The 19,037-nt window shown below is 31.5% G+C and overlaps 1 protein-coding gene across 1 annotated transcript in view; it reads right to left on the reverse strand.

Annotated features, from left to right (window-relative positions):
- LOC127712177 (somatomedin-B and thrombospondin type-1 domain-containing protein-like) overlaps positions 1-19,037 on the reverse strand; it is a 56,328-nt gene that overhangs the window by 29,775 nt on the left and 7,516 nt on the right. The window contains exon 2 of the mRNA XM_052218475.1: positions 13,002-13,208. Coding sequence (XP_052074435.1) covers positions 13,002-13,208 — 207 coding nt within the window. The remainder of the gene's footprint in view (positions 1-13,001; positions 13,209-19,037) is intronic.

Genomic DNA, 19,037 nt, shown 5'->3' on the forward strand with positions numbered 1-19,037 from the left:
AAGTTGCTTAATTAGCTGTGAAAAAAATCAGCAGATGCATAGAAAATTTCTCAAGATGCAAATTATGAACCTTAATGTTAAAACGGCTTATATATCAAAACTCCAATATTGCTATTTAATCCTTGACCATGTTTTCTGCTTTGGACTTAAAAATTGGTACATAATTTCTCAGTGAGTATATTTCCATAACATTACAAAACCATTTTTCAGAATTTGTTCCAAGAAATGAGGCCAACATGTAATCGCACAAATAAAAGACTTTGTTAGAAAAATTAACACATTCCAGGCGTAAGAGTCAGACAGGGGTGCAACACAGTTGCAAGCGCCCCCCCCCCCTCCCCCCCTTTAAAAAGAGGGGGAAAAATGGGTATAATAAAGGTTAAATTACAGCCAATTTTGTGTCAAAACTAGGTCAATAATTTCCTAATTCTAAAGAGTGCCCCCTCCCTAACATCAAATCCTGGATTGGTGCCTGTATTCAGTATTAATTACCTTTTTCTTTTGGAACAGTGTAATTACAAGTCCTGGACTAAGAAGGCACTGCCAAGCATTCAATTATGGTGTAAAATTAATCATATGTTGTAAATAACATAATTCGGTCTTACAACTTTTGATAAGCTAGTCATTTCTCCATTTATCCTGAGACACCTCTCAATAATTTAGGTACTAATTACCAGTACCATGGTGTAACTAATGACCAACAGCTCATATCAATAAACAATTTATCATAACTAGGGGTGGTCATTGCAAGTCTCTGGTGACAAATGATTTTCTTCCTAATCAATTTGGACATATTGCAGGCTAATCTCAAAGGTTTTTTGATTAATTGTACAAATTACAGGGGAAATCTCAAAGGCAAGTCAGGTTCATCTAAATTCATCACATGTAAATCAGTGTTCTATTACAATCTGAGTCAGATATAATTAGATCAGTGTCTTCAGATGTTGCAGAGTTACTGCAAAAATGGCAAACTGTAGTTACTTAAATTTCTTTTATCTTTATAATCTTTGCAAGTTAAACATATTTGCTGGTTTTACTGCCTGGATACTATATCTAACTGCATCAAGTATTCTCAATAAAAGAAAATAAAGATGTGCACCTTCTTTTTATTTTTCATATTTTCATTTAAAGACTTATCAATTCACATAAAATCTTGAGAAGACGTACATGAATATAAGTTACAATGTGTCTGGAAGGCACAAATGCACTGCCCCCTTTTCTATTCACATAAAATCTTCAGAAGACATGAATATAAGTTACAATGTGTCTGGAAGGCACAAATACACTGGCCCCTTTTTCTATTCACATAAAATCTTGAGAAGGTGTAAATATAAGTTTAGATGTGTCTGGATGGCACAAATGCACTGCCCCTGCCACCTCAATTCCCATTTAATAAGGATAAAAAAACATCAATTACTGAAGTATATAAAAATCTGCAGATTCAACACAAGCATCTTAGTCTCAATACAAAATTGTAAATTTCAGCCATGAAGACCTGTACTAACAGTTTCTCTGCTCCAGTTAACAAAGATCATCAATTGAGATCAGTAACAGGTTATAATTACCCACATATCTATCTTATACCTGGGTTTTTCTTTCATCTCTCAAGTGGTAAATTATCCTGATCATGTATATTTCACACAGAACACCTTGAAAGTGAGAAATCTCTATAGTTTTATGACAAAGTACTAAAGGTGCTTGTCCTAGATCAGATATAGAATGAAAGCCAGCTAGAGAATCGGTTGGCTATATTGTTGTGTAGTGCAAACATACAATCCCGCAAATTATGATTGATTGTTGGTGTTAAACACCAATTTCAGGACATATCATTGCAGCCAGTTTTTATTGGTGGAGAGAGAATTGCCAATGGAGAGAACAAAAACCTTCAGCATAAAAACTGAAAATCTTAGTCAATTAAAATCAATGACAATCTTAGTCAATTACAATCAGAGTTGAGAATGGGGTGGAAATTTATATGACTTCCGATTAATTTTACTTTATTCAACCACAGTTTTTTTTTTATAACTTGTCTTGCCTTAAAGACAGTTTAGGTTAAACCTGGGGCATTTTATGCAAATATATTACAACAGCCAGCAATTGCAATAAACTTGTGGAAATCATCCAAATGTCGACATTAAAATCATATTATCACAATTCAATAATAATAGTATTATATATTGATATATAAAGCCCCATTATAATTTTTTTTCAATATGCTACTATCTTTTCTTTCTAATTACCTGAAGAAAAAATAATGTGTACCATGCATGCACAGATCAATTTTTAAATTAAAAAGTCTCTTAAAAAAAGAAACACTTTTAAATCACACTTAACAGGATAACATAACTGGAAGCAACACATAAAACCAAACGATGCAATTCATAACCAATCTCGAAAACCGATTTTCCAATCAATTTTCCCATCAAGCACGGACAATGTCTGTGATTCATGGCTTACAACAATTCTTGTTGACTTTTTAATTTAATACATTTTTACATTAAATAGATTTTCATCTCTTTCAAAGAAATTAGTTCAAGAAGCTTTTCAATGAAGACTTATTAAAAAGCTTGTCCTGATATTGACTTTTTCATTAAAAAGTACATTAACAATCTATATGACAATTACCAACCACCAATTTTTCAGACATTTCACTTTATACCTCTTTTTCTTCCAAGATTAATAGGGTATTAATTTTTCAGTAGAGCAAATTTTATTGGACCCTTTTTCAAATGAAAGGAAAAGCATTTGCAACTTTATGACAAAATTTATGAAACTGCAGAGTAAATCATGCCATGACAGACTTGTAGAATGATATATTGATCATAATTTAATGCAGAATTTCAAATTTAATTTCGAATTTGCTATATCAACAAAAATCAAAATCAGTGGCATGTGAAAAATTTCAATTAAATTCCCAAATATTATTTAAAAACTCCTAAATAAATATTTTTATCTTATCCAGTAAAATTCTCTGCATAATCCTCCTTTCAAAACATGATAATAAAGCTTCACTTCTTTTGTGTAATATGCAAAGAAGTGATAATCCTGTTTTAGTTGGTAACAACCATTGATTATATAATTATGGGCTATCAAAGGGTTATCTTATGTTATCCTATAACAGATGAGACACCTCACTTCCGATGTCACCAATATTATCAACTAAACAAAGGTTCATTTTATCACTGTATATTGTATAATATTGTATGATTTTTTCTGAATGTGGGGATAAGAATTACTTGTCCCCCTTACAGTGAAAAAAGTGAAATTACATGATGATGTTACATCAGACTTTGAACATCCTTATAAAAGTTCATACTTTAAAATATTAAATGTTGTTTTCTCTTGCTTTTTTTTTTGGTAATGTTGAGAAAATTGAACTGATCGAAAAAAAACTTGATAGCACAAAAAGAGAGCGAAATTGTGCCGTAAAATTGCTTCTGACTGTCATCATATAAAGTCATTTTTCAGTGGTAGGTTTATCATAATAAAAACACATTAAAAAAATAACATGCTAAATCTCCTAGTAGTATACAAGTCTACATATATCGTAAACAAATAACTGTAACAATGCCAAAGCCTTTCTAATCACATCATAGGTTAAAGCAAAAAGTAAAAATCTTTTACATGTACAAGAATAAAAATAAGCAATAAGGTTTATATAAAACCAAGCCTTTTTCCAGGTCAGACTATATGCTGTTGATTGTCCCTATATGAGTAAAAGGAGAAGTCGGTACATGGAATCTTTCAAATTTTAGTTTTGAAGCAATCAATTGAAATGTTCTAAAGATATTTCACACTATATCTGGAAAAAAAGGACATGTACATGGGACTATATTATTCTTTTAAGTATTTGTATATATCTTATTCTGCATTGTCAATTAGAAATAAACTCTGCAAGCTGAAAATCATCTGACTGTAACCTTAAAATTATTTTCAATGTCTTATAAAGATTTGTCCATGCTGAAAATGTTATTGTCCTTCAACAGATTTCCACATATAGTTATTGAAAGATCACATATACTTATCAAAAGGTCATAAACTGATACCAAAGTTTGGGTCATCAGTAACTTTTTATTGGGATATTAAAAGTTAAACTTAAAGAAATGACCTGTCAAGAGTTTCACATAAGCTTTAAGATTTAGTATTAACTTTCATACTACACCCATTCTCTATGTCCAGTAGCTAAAAAATGGTAATAAAATATCAATTCAAAAGCCCCTATTAATTCTTGTCTCCTTATTATTTAGAAATGTCATGTCTTGTACAAGTTCTAACACTACCCATAAACACAAATGATGTACTTACAAATTTCAAGGGAGGGTTGTGGTATCTACATATAGTTATATTTAAGGATCATTGAAGTAATTTTATTGTCTTTACTTTAATATGCAACAGTTTTAAATTTGACTTTAGTTTAAGTCAGAGCTTTCAGTTCTCACATTTTGGTAGAAAAAGAAATGTCACACATTAATCAAGGAGGCTGTATTGCCTAATTTATACAATAATCATTTATTAAAATGACATTACCTCTTTGTATTTCAGTATCATACAAAGGTAAAGAGACTTATGAAAGCATATCTTTAGAAAACTTCTTTTTTTTCATTTCAGGGAAATCAAACTCAAATAAATACTGAAGTGAATCCAACCCCAAGACCCTTGAATCATTTTTGAATTGAGAATTTCCAATAAATATTATGCTTCAGGCGACTAACTACCTTCCCATTTTGCAAGTGTGTAAAAAATATCATTTAATTCTCTGGGGGAGCAAAGCTGTCATTTCTCTTGTCTTCCCCATTTTTTAAAGCATTCACACTGGATTACTGGTTATTATCGAACCACAACTTCATTTACAAATGGGGCAACAGTTTAACTACAATTTAGATTCTAATGAACAGATGTGTTTACGGATGAATGGAACTGAACTTCACTGAAACATCTGATAAGCCAGAATGACATCCCTTCTTTAATACAAAATAGGTTAAAACAGACCAGAAATGCAAAGTTAACATCAGCTGATCCAATAAATAATGAATTTCAATGTAATAACATATAGGGATGTAAAAAATAATGAGGTTTTCTTAGTGATTGCAGTCTTCAAAGGCTAATAATATTTTGATAAAAGCGACTTTATGAACTAATTATTAAATATTATTAAAAAAATTTGATTTGAGTATACCTTTTTTTACAAAACCAACTAAATACAGAATAAATGCATTTGTGATCCTTTATTAATCAAATCCAAAGTAAATCTAATAAGAGCATAAACATGGCTATAAGTCATTTAGTAGCAATATTATATAGCTTATTGAGTTAAATGTGTGTAATAAGATTTTAGTTTATAATATTACTGGTTAGCTACAAGATCTGAATTGATTTAATCTAACCAAATAACCAAATATATTTCCTTTTACAGAAAACAAAAGATCAGCCAATTATGTTCCTTCGCACAACATTTTCAAGTGCTTTCTTTGATATACCACCATGGTCTTCAGCAGCAAATAAAAACTGATGCTTAAAAGCTATTAATATTCGTTGTATAAATAGTATCAAGAGTTTTCTTTTTAATATAATTTTTTCAATAGATTATGAAGTTGAATTCAGCCCATCATGTGTTCAAAACATTCAATTACATCTTCATGCTTCAGACTATTAAAGTGTGAAGTTGCATACACAGTTCAATACATTTTTAATGAAATTTTCCCCATCTCATTTCCAACAGTGTCTATAGCAAATAATAACTGTAATAAAATAAAAAGATTCAACAAAGAAAGAAACAGACAAACCACAGGGAGCTGTTGAATTAGTCTAGATTTAATGAAGTTAACACAGAAATAATAAGTTATGGCAGTGATGGCACTTTGCTCTGCTGGCTAAAAATAAAATCAAGCCAAATTTCAATGCAGTTCATAGTCCAAATTCAAAACAGCTCAAACTTTGGCATAATAATACTAAGAATACTACTAAAGTCAAATATCTCTTTTATACCATCATAAGTTTCCTGAAAGGTTGAAGTAAACACAACCACTGCATAGTGAAGCATTATAACTCACGTGTGGCTAAGAATTATATGATTGGAAATTTAAATGATTCAATATAAAAATAAGATTTGGTATGATTGCCAATGAGACAAATCTCCACCAGATACCAAATGATGTAGAAGTTATCAACTATAGGTCACCTCATGGCCTTCAAGCAATGAGGAAAACCCATACCACATAGCAAGCTATATATAGGCCCTGAAATAACAAATGTAAAACGATTCAAATGAGAAAATTAATGGCCTGATTTATATATACAAAACAATAAATGAAAAACAAATATGATTTACAGCAAAGAATAACATCCACTGAATAATAGGCTCCTGATTTGGGACAGGCACATACACAATATGGCGAGTTTGAACATGTTTGCAGACGCCCAACCCTCCCCTTACCAAGAACACTCAGTGATGGAAAAGCACGACATAAGAAAAACTATAAAAATCATTTGAAAAGGGCTCAACTGATCACATTGATACAAAGCAAAAACAACTACAAGTAACAAAAACACAAAAGAAACATATAAGATCTGAGAGTATTCTCATCTACTTAAAGCTTGGGTGTTCAAAGCCAATAACAACTAATAGAGAAATCATGTATCTAAGACTAAAAGTTTGCTAGAATTATAGCTGGTAAAGTCAATTTTTGAACTATGTCCAAAAAAAGATGCTTGTTGATATAATTAGGAAACCACATTAAAGGGGTTTGACTGGTAATCAGTCTCTTGGCCTCAAGTCAAATGCACCGTCTCATAAAACTAGAGGCTCTCAAGAGCCTGTGTCGCTCACCTGTATTTACTGATGCTTTGGAAATCACGTAAAATAAGGTTAAAATCAAAATTAATAGTATTAGATATTAGATATTATAATGATATCTAAGATAATAACAAAAAACTGCAAAATTTTTGTAAAAAATTACTAACTCAGGGGCAGCAACCCAACAACGAGTTGTCGGAATCGTCTGAAAATTTCAGGGCAGATAATCTAAATCTGATGAACATTTTTGCCACCTGTCAGATTTGCTCTAAATGCTTTAGTTTCAGAGATATAAACCAAAAACTGCATTTTACCCCTATGTTCTATTTTTAACCAAGTCGGCCATGATGGTTGGAAGGCGGGGTCATCGGACAAATTTTTTAAACTAGATACCCTAATAATGATTATGGCCAAGTATGGTTAAATTTGTCTCAGTAGTTTCAGAGAAGAAGATTTTTGTAAAAGATTACAAAAATTTACAAAAAATTGTTAAAAATTGACTATTAAGGGCAATAACTCCTAAAGGGGTCGACTGACAATTTTGGTCATGACAACTTATTTGTAGATCTTACTTTGCTGAACATTATAGCTGTTTACAGTTTATCACTATCTATAATAATATTCAAGATAATAACCAAAAACTGCAAAATTTCCTTAAAATTACCAATTTAGGGGCAGCAACCCAACAACAGGTTTTCAGATTTGTCTGAAAATTTCAGGGCAGATAGATCCTGACCTGATAATCAGTTTTACCCTATGTCAGATTTACCCTTAATGCTTTGGTTTCAGAGATATAAGCCAAAATCTACATTTTACCCCTATGTTCTATTTTTAGCCATGGCGGCCATCTTGGTTCGTTGGCGGGGTCATCGGACACATTTAAAAAAAAAAAAAAAACTAGATACCCTAATGATGATTGTGGGCAAGTTTGGTTAAATTTGGCCAAGTGGTTTCAGAGGAGAAGATTTTTGTAAAAAGCTAATGACGACGGACGACGACGACGCCGACAAACGACGCCGACGACGGACGACGGACGCCAAGTGATGAAAAAAGCTCACTTGGCCCTTCGGGCCAGGTGAGCTAAAAAGTGGGTTCAGAATTTGATAACACCAGATCTAGAAACCTTCAAATCATATGTCTATACTAATAGAACTAATTTGTTACCAATTTGAAAAAAAAAACACACTAAATTTGATGTATTAAGTGTTAAATTTCTCACTTAACATTATAGATCACACTTTATTTGTTGTATTGATGAACTTGATGACACCACAAACCACAAAGACCAAACATGAAGAACAAAGATCTCTGAAGTGTGTTTGTAATGATGTAACTTTCTCTATATATTAAATTTTGACAGTCCTTACCATATAAAATTCAATCTTATTTGTATTGCATTGTTTACAGTCTTTGTTTACAGAATTTTCATGACGTGATTTAGTAAAATTAATTTTTCAAATGTATACAAATATACCAGGTTTCACTACATTTGTGGTTTATATTACAGTGATGTTATCCTGAAGATTGATAAATTATTCTCAGTGCTGGTTTGGACAAATCATTCTGAATAATAAATGGATGTCATTTGGAAGTTTACAATAGCACAATAGTCTGTACTTAATTTAACTTTTAAACTATCACTGTGATGATGCTGTATGGCAACAAAGAATATATAGTGTCAAAAACAAGCCCATCTTTAGGGGAGACCACAAAGAACACACAAATGCACTGATTCTTACATTTTTATTTACTTAAAGAACTTAACATCTCATTAAGTTTACATCAGCAATACTTGAGTGATCACAAAAAAAAATATCCATCACATCAAATCACATGCATAACATTCAGTCATTGAAAGAAATGAACTTTTTTTTAACAAAAAATAATGATTTCCTAGTTTTCTGCAAGAGTAAACCTGCACTCATCAAACATTAGTCTCTTATATGAACTTAACCAGCTCTGTAGCTTTCTATTTTTCCTGTTTTTTGTTGTAATTGACACATATAAAAAGGATAACTTGGTGCAACATTTCATTATTGGTAATATTTATTGGTTCACCGATTCTGCCACAGGCTGATAACAAATATAACTTAATTATTGGATGTATAAGCTCAGAGAATCATTCATTTCTGGTTGTGATCTAAGTGGCTTGATTGACAAGAGAAAATCATACATAACTAATGAAAAAGGATGTAAGATAAATATCTTTGCCATAGCAAATGAACAAAACAAATTCTGTCAGATGGACATCTAGAGGTCACCATACCCATGTGTGCATTATGAGTTGATGCTTAGATGTGCATGAGACACCATACATACTATCCCAAAATAAGTATACATATAGTGTACTCATACCTATAACAAAATGACCTGACAATCACTGATATGGGTTGCTTTGATTGTTGACTGTCTTACAGTTATTGTGTTCATGTAAATTTCTAAGTGGCCTGAAGATCATTTGTCTCTGTTCAACTATCATTTACATGTTATAAAAGTTAAGTACCCACCAAACACTTTATCTATTATCTTGGTTGTTTAGATTCCATAAATCATTTCAGACAAAGTTTGACAAGGTTTGTTATTCTTGTGTCAAGAAGTGACAGTCTGCTTTGATCCAAAAAAATATTTTTAATACAAATATGTCTTTTCAAGGAACCCACACCTGCAAAATGCCAGTAGCAAGGTGAAAATCACAACTATATTAAAATTCTACAAATACTGATGGTCATTTTGATATCAATATAGCCACATTTAAACCATCATTTTGTTGTCCAACAAGTTATTCAGAATTTTTATCTGAAGGCCTTCTTCATAACAATGATCATCATTCTAATAACAATTTTGCTTTTAAGAAACCTTGGAAAACATTGGCAATGCTGATCTTGATTTGACCATTACACAAAATTTACACTTGTCAAATGAACAATAAACTTAAGGTTCTTTGGATACAAACTTGAAGGAAGGCCTTAATATTAGTTGCAACCAATTTTCTGAATTTATTCAAGCAAGGTAATTTTTATTTATTTCAAGTTGTAAATAAATACTATAATGGTTTTTCAGTGTACTCAATGTCTCTTATATTCAATCATAGAAAACAGTCAGAAGTAGTATTTGTTTTCTAATAAACACAAAATCCATTTTAGAATAATTTAATTTCTTTGGTAAAAGAAAGAATGGAAAAAGCTGTCTTTTGCCAAACAATTTTTGTCAATATTCAACCAGGTCATACCATAATTGAAATAGAAATAAAACAAATTTGCTGGGTAAATATTGATGCTTCATTTCCAGAGGGACTCAATCAAAGAAGAAATATCAACAATATGCAAATTTACCCATGAGTCTGTAGACTTTAACCAGGATGCAAATCACTGCACAATACAATTGCAAATACAAACTGTTGAAAAAGTGCTTACAATTACCCTATTGAGAAATTCAACTACTCTTAAATGTGAAAAACATGGTGAATTATTGATATTGATGCAAACATAGTTGGGTATTAATTAGTTTTTGATTGCTAATGGATGCAAACTGCATATTAAATAACTGACAGAAGATAATGATAATGGCTTTGTGTTTATCATCCAGGGGCAAATATTACATGTATATCAGGACAAGACTACATTAATGTGATATGAATATGAACCCTGCTTTGTTTTAAACCAACAAAATGGGCAGGATTTTTAACGTGCTACTTCTCAAAGTAACACGAGTCTTCAGGAAACTATTTCACCTCACCCAGACACAGCTATCCAGTCTTTGCTCTTACTCCTAAATACTGTAAGACTAGCCGTGTAGCAGAAAATATCAGTTTGAAGTCTCTTTTCTCAACCTCGCTGGGGGTAGAACCCAGGAATTCCCCTACATGAGGTTAGCACTCTAACATGAGACCAATGCCCTGGTTAGATGTATGGAATTGATACAATTCTCTTTTTCTGGTAGAATATCTTAGTTTTTGTTGCCAATATGAGACAAGAGATTCAAAATTGTGAATTTGTTACTTTAAAATGTTTTTGTTTGAAATAAAATTGGTAATGTTGGGAAAGGTTTCAAAATAATTGTTCAGAGCTCTTTCTTCTACCCCCAAAATTTATGAAATAACATTTTCTTCAAAATTTTCTTGGTAACATTTATTTTTAATCAATTGTCAATAGATTAAGAAAAACACAGACTTATCACTTACAAGTCCTTCTCCAACATTCAAATGAAAGTATTTAATTTTGCGTTTTTTATACAAAAACAAATAACCTCTTTGTTAATTTTAGCCATCCTTAACAGACGTGCAGACCTGACAATTGTAATTAATTGGAAAACAAAAAGCAGTACTATATCAAAAAGAACACCTGTACATAACTGAGTCAATGAAGAAAATGGTTAAAAGTAACCAACATAATTACTATCAGAGGTTTGATTAGTAGGGCCAAGTCAATGAACTAATTACCAAAACACTTGTAAAGCCAGTGCCATAATGTTTCCCCTTTTAACCAGTAATCAACATAGTGATATAAACAATATGTCAGATAATATTTTTTTTATGCTATACACAGTTTTCATTAACATTTCGGTCTAAGCATCTAATGACCTTCTTACAAAGAAAAAGAGAACAAACCAAGTCAACAAGTCATGTAAGTTATGCACAAAAGGGTGCCACGATGAAAAACATATTTGCAAATACGCAAAACCAACATAGTTGTATTGCCTCATTCTGAATATTATACACCGCTGTTATCTGCGTCATAATATTACTTGACCAAGTTTTTCACTTTACCATCAAAGTTTTACTTCATTATTACACCACCAATAAACTTTCTCTCTAGATCTACACCTTGCTCATCGTAAAATTAAGTGTCTTTTAATTCTCTTGTTTAACTATCAACATTAAAATCATGCAAGCTGTTGTAAAGGAAGGAACTGAAACTGTTTAGAAAAATTCATGTTTGTTACAATATTTCTATGCCATTTTTATCTGTTTTGGTTCCTATACAACTGAAAATTCTGCTCTGCACAAGCTACAAATATTCCTTTCCTACTGATAATTCACTGATTTAGAAATTTAAGGACTATCATGATTGTTTTTCATTGTTTAATACACTAAAAATAAAAAGAATTTTACACAACTGATAATATCAACAAATCTTTAGGTGCAAGCTTTAAATGCATTACCAGATTGCCTTACTTAGGTTCTCACTGTGGAACTAAACCACTTCAAAAGAGTAGAAACTTGTTATTGTTGGCATGGCAAGTCTGAAGTTCAGAAGAAAAACAATAGCAACGCCTTTAAGTCATCCTCAAGTCTCAACATCAAAATAAAATAAGGAAATTCATTTTAAAACAGTTTTAACCTTAAATGAAAGAGATGACTGGTACCAGCTGACAAAGTCTAAATGAAAATGCAGGGACTCAAAAAAGTAAAAACTGTTGAGTGCTTCCTGCTTATAGATGAAAACCAAAGGGCTAATGCAACCTTTAGAAGTTAATACATGTATAAGTCTTGATGGTCATATGTAGATAAATATATATTTAATTTCTTCGTCACAAACCTTAGTCAAGTGTTAAATGTTTTTTTCATATTTCACTTATTTCTCATTTTGAGGGGTATTTCTTCACATCTTACAACCTGTATCTGGTAGAATTATTGGGTTATTTTTTATCTTACAAATAAACCATCTCAGTATGAGTGCTAAACAAACTTGCATTTCTTTGATTAGAATGTATATACATAGTGGTTTGTCTGTGATGTTTACAGAGATATATACACAGAACTATTGTGTTATGATATACAGCATTCATTCCAAGTGCACTGGTGCTTAGAAAATTGAAAATAAATAATGGGTGTGTGCCTTGGAGAGGTGAAGTATAAATTAATAGTTGAAAATAAAGTTTACATCCATTCAGAATGTTTGCAAAAACTGGAAATGATTGATAACTTAAGTCTTATATATACATGACATAATAAATTAAGAAGGAAAATCTCTGAACAGTGATACCAAATTGGACAGGGACACTGATACATAGCCAGGTCAACAATTTCCCATCAGGTGTGACCCCAACTTTTTGTCTACAAAATGAACACCCTACCCTCCCCAAAACAGATACAATATCACAGTTTTAAAGCTTCCTTTTTTCATGTGGTGCATGGTACATGACCATACATATTTGCCTTCAGCAGTTTATGCGATGAATGCTGCTATCCCTATCTTTAACCACAAACCTCTCAATTCTCTGGCTGAGTATTCTACACTTTGTACATCTTCACAGTTTTCGTTATAACAGACACGCTTCTGTCTTTGATGACCACAGGGTTTGCCACCATGGGCTGCTGACTCTATGACATGACGTTTACGTTTCTGGATACCTTTGCCACACTGACTGTCACACTTAGACCATTCAGTCCATTTACTCAGCACACAGTCTTGTCCTGCAAAAGAAAACAATGTTTAAATAAAGGTTTCTTCCAGAATTATACTGAATACTAGCCATGGAAGACAGAAAATATACATGGAAGACAGGAAAAATACATCCTTGGCTTAAGTTCATTTTCACTACCATTTCCTGTAAATTTTTTTTGTACCTTTTTTATCCATTTTCCTTAATATCTTTTTTAGTTTCATGTCATTTCAACTTGGTATTTTGAATGAACACCACTTCACCAACCACAGATGGAAAGTATACTTACATCTACTTCATGAATACTGAAGTGAAAACCATTCTTGAAGACGTTTTGGTGAATTATCTTGTGTAAATTATGCTTATATTTTATTAGTATAATTACTGTAAAATTAACTGAGAACAACATGTGATACCCAGAATCAGTTGATTAATAAGTATAAATATTTGGTCAAATGTTAAAATCCTTCATCTTCTAATGTAGGAAAAGAGGGGTATAAACACAGTAAATGTGTCCTGTGTTTAAAGTGTATTTATATGTAATTTACAGCTTTGAGTCGTTTCTTCATAAGGGAATACAAGTACATTTATTTCATGGTTTCACAGAATATCCCTTTATGAGTACAATGCATAATATTTAGTTATATTATGCAATGTTTTGGCAATTAGTATGTGGATGACCATACCCATCTCTATTTAATAAGTCTGGTTTTGAAAATACAGTTTGCCCAGTTGTATACTTGTCTATAACCCTTATATTATGGAAACATTTCAATTCACCTAAAATCCCTACTTCAAACTGACTCAAAAGACCACTTTACTGTTGAACAAATATTGACCCAGCATAATTAATAGGGATTAAAAGTCAACACCCTAATACTTATAGACAACTTAGGTAATAAATGATTGTGTAATTATGATAAGATTAATGAAGTTTGACAGGTAACCTTGATTACAGGTGAGAAACATAACAGGTAAGCTATGTCAACATGTAACACCTGTATTTAGCTAGTAAGACATAGACTATAATTTTGTTCTAAGAATGAGCTTTAAGCTTAATAACTCTTTTAGAAAACATTTTCTGTTCTTTAAAACATGTAAAAAGAAGTTAATAAAAAATAAATGGGGAATGTGTCCGTGGGACACAGATGATGCCCCCACTTGCATACAACGTTATAAAGGGACATAACTCAAGAACAGTAAAAGTGACGCTACCCAAATTCATCTTGATCTGAGTTTTTAGGTAATAAGCATTGTGTATAAGTTTCATAACATTTGGTCGAGGCAAACTAAAGTTAGAGAACGGAAACCAATTTCGGGATGTACAGACGGACAAGGGTAAAACTTGATGCCCCCTCCACTACGGCGGGGGCATAAAAATCAGAGTGGCAGATGAATGTACTGTTACCAAACATAAGAGGAAAGTAGATTGAAGCAATATGTTGTAGATTCAAATTTGAGCAAAAAACTAGAGGCTAAGAAGTGTCCTGTATTGATATCCTGGTATTTTTACATACAATTACCACAATACAATGTAACAAGAATATTTGTGCTGAAGGAAAACTTTGTGGACCAAAATCTTGTCTTACTGATTATTCTTCATCATATAATAGTTTATTTAATATTCCTGATCATTTCTGCTGTTTGCAGTTTCTCTCTATTAACCAAAGATTTATGATCAATAGTTTGCCCCCCAAAAAAACACAAACAAATGGGAAAAATTGTCATTGAAGGGCAATAACTCTTATAAGGAATCGACTGACAATTTCGCTCAAGTTGACTTTTTAGTAGATCTGGTATAGCTGATCTTTTTTGCTTTTTACTAAGAGCTTCTCTCTATCTGATATTGTTTTCAAGTGTAAAAGCCCAAACTTAAAATTTGTAATTTAAGGCCAATAACTCTAATAAGGAGTTGTCTGGAGTTTTTGACCTTTTGAAATAGTTTATAGATCTTGTTTTGCTATTTTAGATTAATTTAAGATAGCACTAAAGCCAGTATCATTGCCAGTATTATGGGAAAATGGCAGTTGCCTTATGGTATGAAAAAGCTGTCTGCATTGCATGTAAAGATTTAAGATTACAATGATCTAGTTAAGGCTCAAACTACAGTGTCCTTGGCACTCTTTTGTTGTCTAGCTAAGCCTACTAGTAAAATAAATGAAAGGCCTTATCCTCATGCTTCACATATTCTACAGTTCACATTCCAGACACAACAGTATATTGATAAATATAAATTAATTTTGGAAATTTGTTCTTTTGATAAATGATAGTTAAATCTTAAAAGCACCTGTTGAAGTTAATTTTCAATATAGCAGTGTATAAAATCTTATTAAAATTTCTAACTATGATTGGATTTCAAAATACAGATTTACTGTAAAATGACCCTTTAACCACATACCAAGATTTGAGAGAAAAGGAACATCTTAAATTTCTCATACAACCTTTAATAAACAATTTGTCAATTGAGACTTTGTTAAAATTATGAGCTGTTAAAGTTTGATGGTTTTTATTAAATATTGTTGTGGTTAGAGGTAAACCACATTAATGTAATGATTCATTATATCAAGGAGAATTTTTTACTATAGTATAATAAATTTGATCCTTGATTAAATTTTTTGTATAATTTTGCTTCTGTTTGAAAACATACAACAGAAAGGAAAGACTCTAGGCATTTTTTATTAATTTCATAAGTACAAAGTAATTACTATTAAACTGATCAATTGTATATTTGCACTATATTATACAAGTAAACTGATCACTGTAAATCAAATTATCATATTCAGTTATACTTTATAATAAAATCTGACAAACATAAGTTTATAATGATGTGCTAGTGTAACAGTGAATCTTTTCAATCTGTACTCTATCCTTCAGAAGAAATACACTAGTGTAAAAATCCCCCCTAGTGTAACAGTGAATCTTTTCAATCTGTACTCTATCCTTCAGAAGAAATACACTAGCGTCAAAATCCCCCCCTAGTGTAACAGTGCATCTTTTTAATCTGTACTCTATCCTTCAGAAGAAATACACTAGTGTAAAAATCCCCCCTAGTGTAACAATGCATCTTTTCAATCTGTACTCTATCCTTTGGAAGAAATACACTAGTGAAAAAATCCCCCGTAGTGTAACAATGAATCTTTTCAATCTGTACTCTATCCTTTGGAAGAAATACACTAGTGTAAAAATCCCCCCTAGTGTAACACTGTGCATCTTTTCAATCTGTACTCTATCCTTCAGAAGAAATACACTAGTGTAAAAATCCCCCCTCAAGTGTAACAATGCATCTTTTCAATCTACTATATCCTTTGGAAGAAAAACTAGTGTAAAAATCCCCCCTAGTGTAACAATGAATCTTTTCAATTTGTACTCTATCCTTTGGAAGAAATACACTTGGTGTAAAAATCCCCTCCAACATATTTTCCTAAAAGTTTCATTTCCCATAGAATTATACACTAGTGTGAAGAAGAAAAATAATCATGCATTTCACTACCAGATGTTCTACATGTAGGAATGAAAGTACACATACACAATTACAAAGGGCTAAATCTAATCAGATGTAAGAGTTACCACAGCACTTACATACATGTATATATATAGATCTTGACAAAGAACAGTGATCAGGAATTGTACCAGTTTAATGAGCATTCAGGTAGTTAAGATGTTCTGTAACCATTAATGCTTTAGACAGACAAGTAAACATTATATAACCCAAGGTCTTCCCAAAATACAAGTATGCTCTCTAAATGAACACTTTGAAATTATTATCCATAAATCAAAATAACAGATATAAATTTAAATTATGATCAGATTATGTCATTTACTGCTCTATCTAAAAAATCTTTCTGTGTAATAAGGCCAGGCTCATTCATCTCCTAGTATGTTAAAGTTCTGAAGTTACTATTAAAACAAGCTTGCACCTATGAAAGTAAACTACCTATCTTGACAGTTGTATAAATCAATATAGGTATTGAGTAGCAAATACAAAAATACACCTCCCTGCACACCAGAAGCACCTTTTTTAAGGTATACTGGCCTTTGAAAGATATATTTATATATACTAGAGAATGGATATTCGAATGTACACTTTCAGTAAACAAATATGAAAGCTTTTAATTTATTTTTTTAATCATCAAGAAATTCACCAATGTACTTCATATAACATTATAAATCTACAAATGGCCAACATCCAAGTAACCTTTGAGTCTTAGTTTAGCCCTTTGCCATGGCTTATATACTGTTATACAACAGGAAACTTATGAAATATTATAATTATACCCTACTCAGACACACTCATAAAAAACTGCTCAAATAAATACATAATTTAATATGACACTATCAAAAAGCTGAATTTATTCATTTAACATCTGCTTAAAAGTCTAAAACATATATCGTAATTACCTAACAGAGGGCATTTACATTTGGCTAGCTTTGTTCATTTCAGAGTATCTACAGACAGATAATTTTTGTTTAACTTGCAGGTGGTGGAAAATATATCAAACTTAAAATGGCATTTAATTGTACCCAGATATACCTTTTGTATACCTTGACATATTTAAAGACTTCACACAGTCACACTACTTCTATATAAGCTCACTAGAGAGATTTCCATTCATAAAACCTACTACTCAGAAATGCACTGTGTTTCACCTAATAAACCCACATTCATGTATATATCTATCCTTGAAACCAAGGTTTATCAAGCATATCACAAAATATGAACTAAAGGAGATATGTTCGGATATATATTAACAAGACAGCTACCCAAATACACAACAATAAATAAAAACAAACATCTTAACTCAACAAATGGTTACTTAGTATAGTAATTGATGAAGACAATCTTTTCAAACATATTTTAGCCAACACATTAAATTCAGATTCAGAACAAAAGATTATTTTTCACAATATATAAAAATATGATTACTGGTGTCTAATAATTACAACCTTAATGCATTTTGTAAGTCTATTTATAGTACCAGTTGCCATGTTGATAATGGTCCGTTCAGAGACTACTATAACATGTGTAATGGTAGTCTCAGGTCCGTTACATCATAAAATGGAGTTTTTACTGTGAATAGCAAATGAATGACTCACTAAGTTAAATGCCAACTTGTTGTTTCAGAGGAAGTTTGCCGACAGCATCAAATGACAGAAGCAAAAGGTGAAACCCACAAAAGTTACCTTTGAGAATTTGGATTAGCTTTGCAGTTTTAACAAAATACATGCACACACACACACACACAATCTAAACATGCAGAAGATAAGTGTTATTTTAACAGGTGTTTGGGAGAGTTTATACACCTCTACTTATTAGTTAACCATGTGGAAGTCATGTTTTATTAGCTTATCTGTCTGGAAATCAAATATTTTGAGGCTTCAGAAGATGGGGTAATGGTGCACACAATAACAGTATCATATAAAAAACTAAAATTACAGCCATTTGCTGTTTGTTTTGTTCACACATATTTGTCAAAATGATGGAATTTTAGGCGACTGTCATACAAGTGAGAGGTTTAGCTAGCTATAAAACCAGGTTTAATACATCATTTTCTTCATAAGGAAATGTCTGTAACAAGTCAGGAATATGACAGTTGTTTTCCATTTGTTTGATGTGTTTGAGCTTTTGATTTTGCCATTAGAAAGGGACTTTCCATTTTGAATTTTCCTTGGAGTTCTGTATTTTTGTTATTTTACTTTTTGTTGTGATGAAAAATTGTTAAGCATATACAAAGAAGTCTGAAAATGACTTCTCATAAATATAATTTTTGTTTTATACTTTTTTAATACTTGCAAAAAAAAAAAGCTGAATGATTTTTTTTTTTAAACTGAACTGTTATGGTCAAACTTTTCAGGAATTTTC

Source organism: Mytilus californianus, unplaced genomic scaffold (assembly GCF_021869535.1).
Source record: "Mytilus californianus isolate M0D057914Y unplaced genomic scaffold, xbMytCali1.0.p SCAF_8, whole genome shotgun sequence".
In the NCBI taxonomy this organism is placed as follows: Eukaryota; Metazoa; Mollusca; class Bivalvia; order Mytilida; family Mytilidae; genus Mytilus; species Mytilus californianus.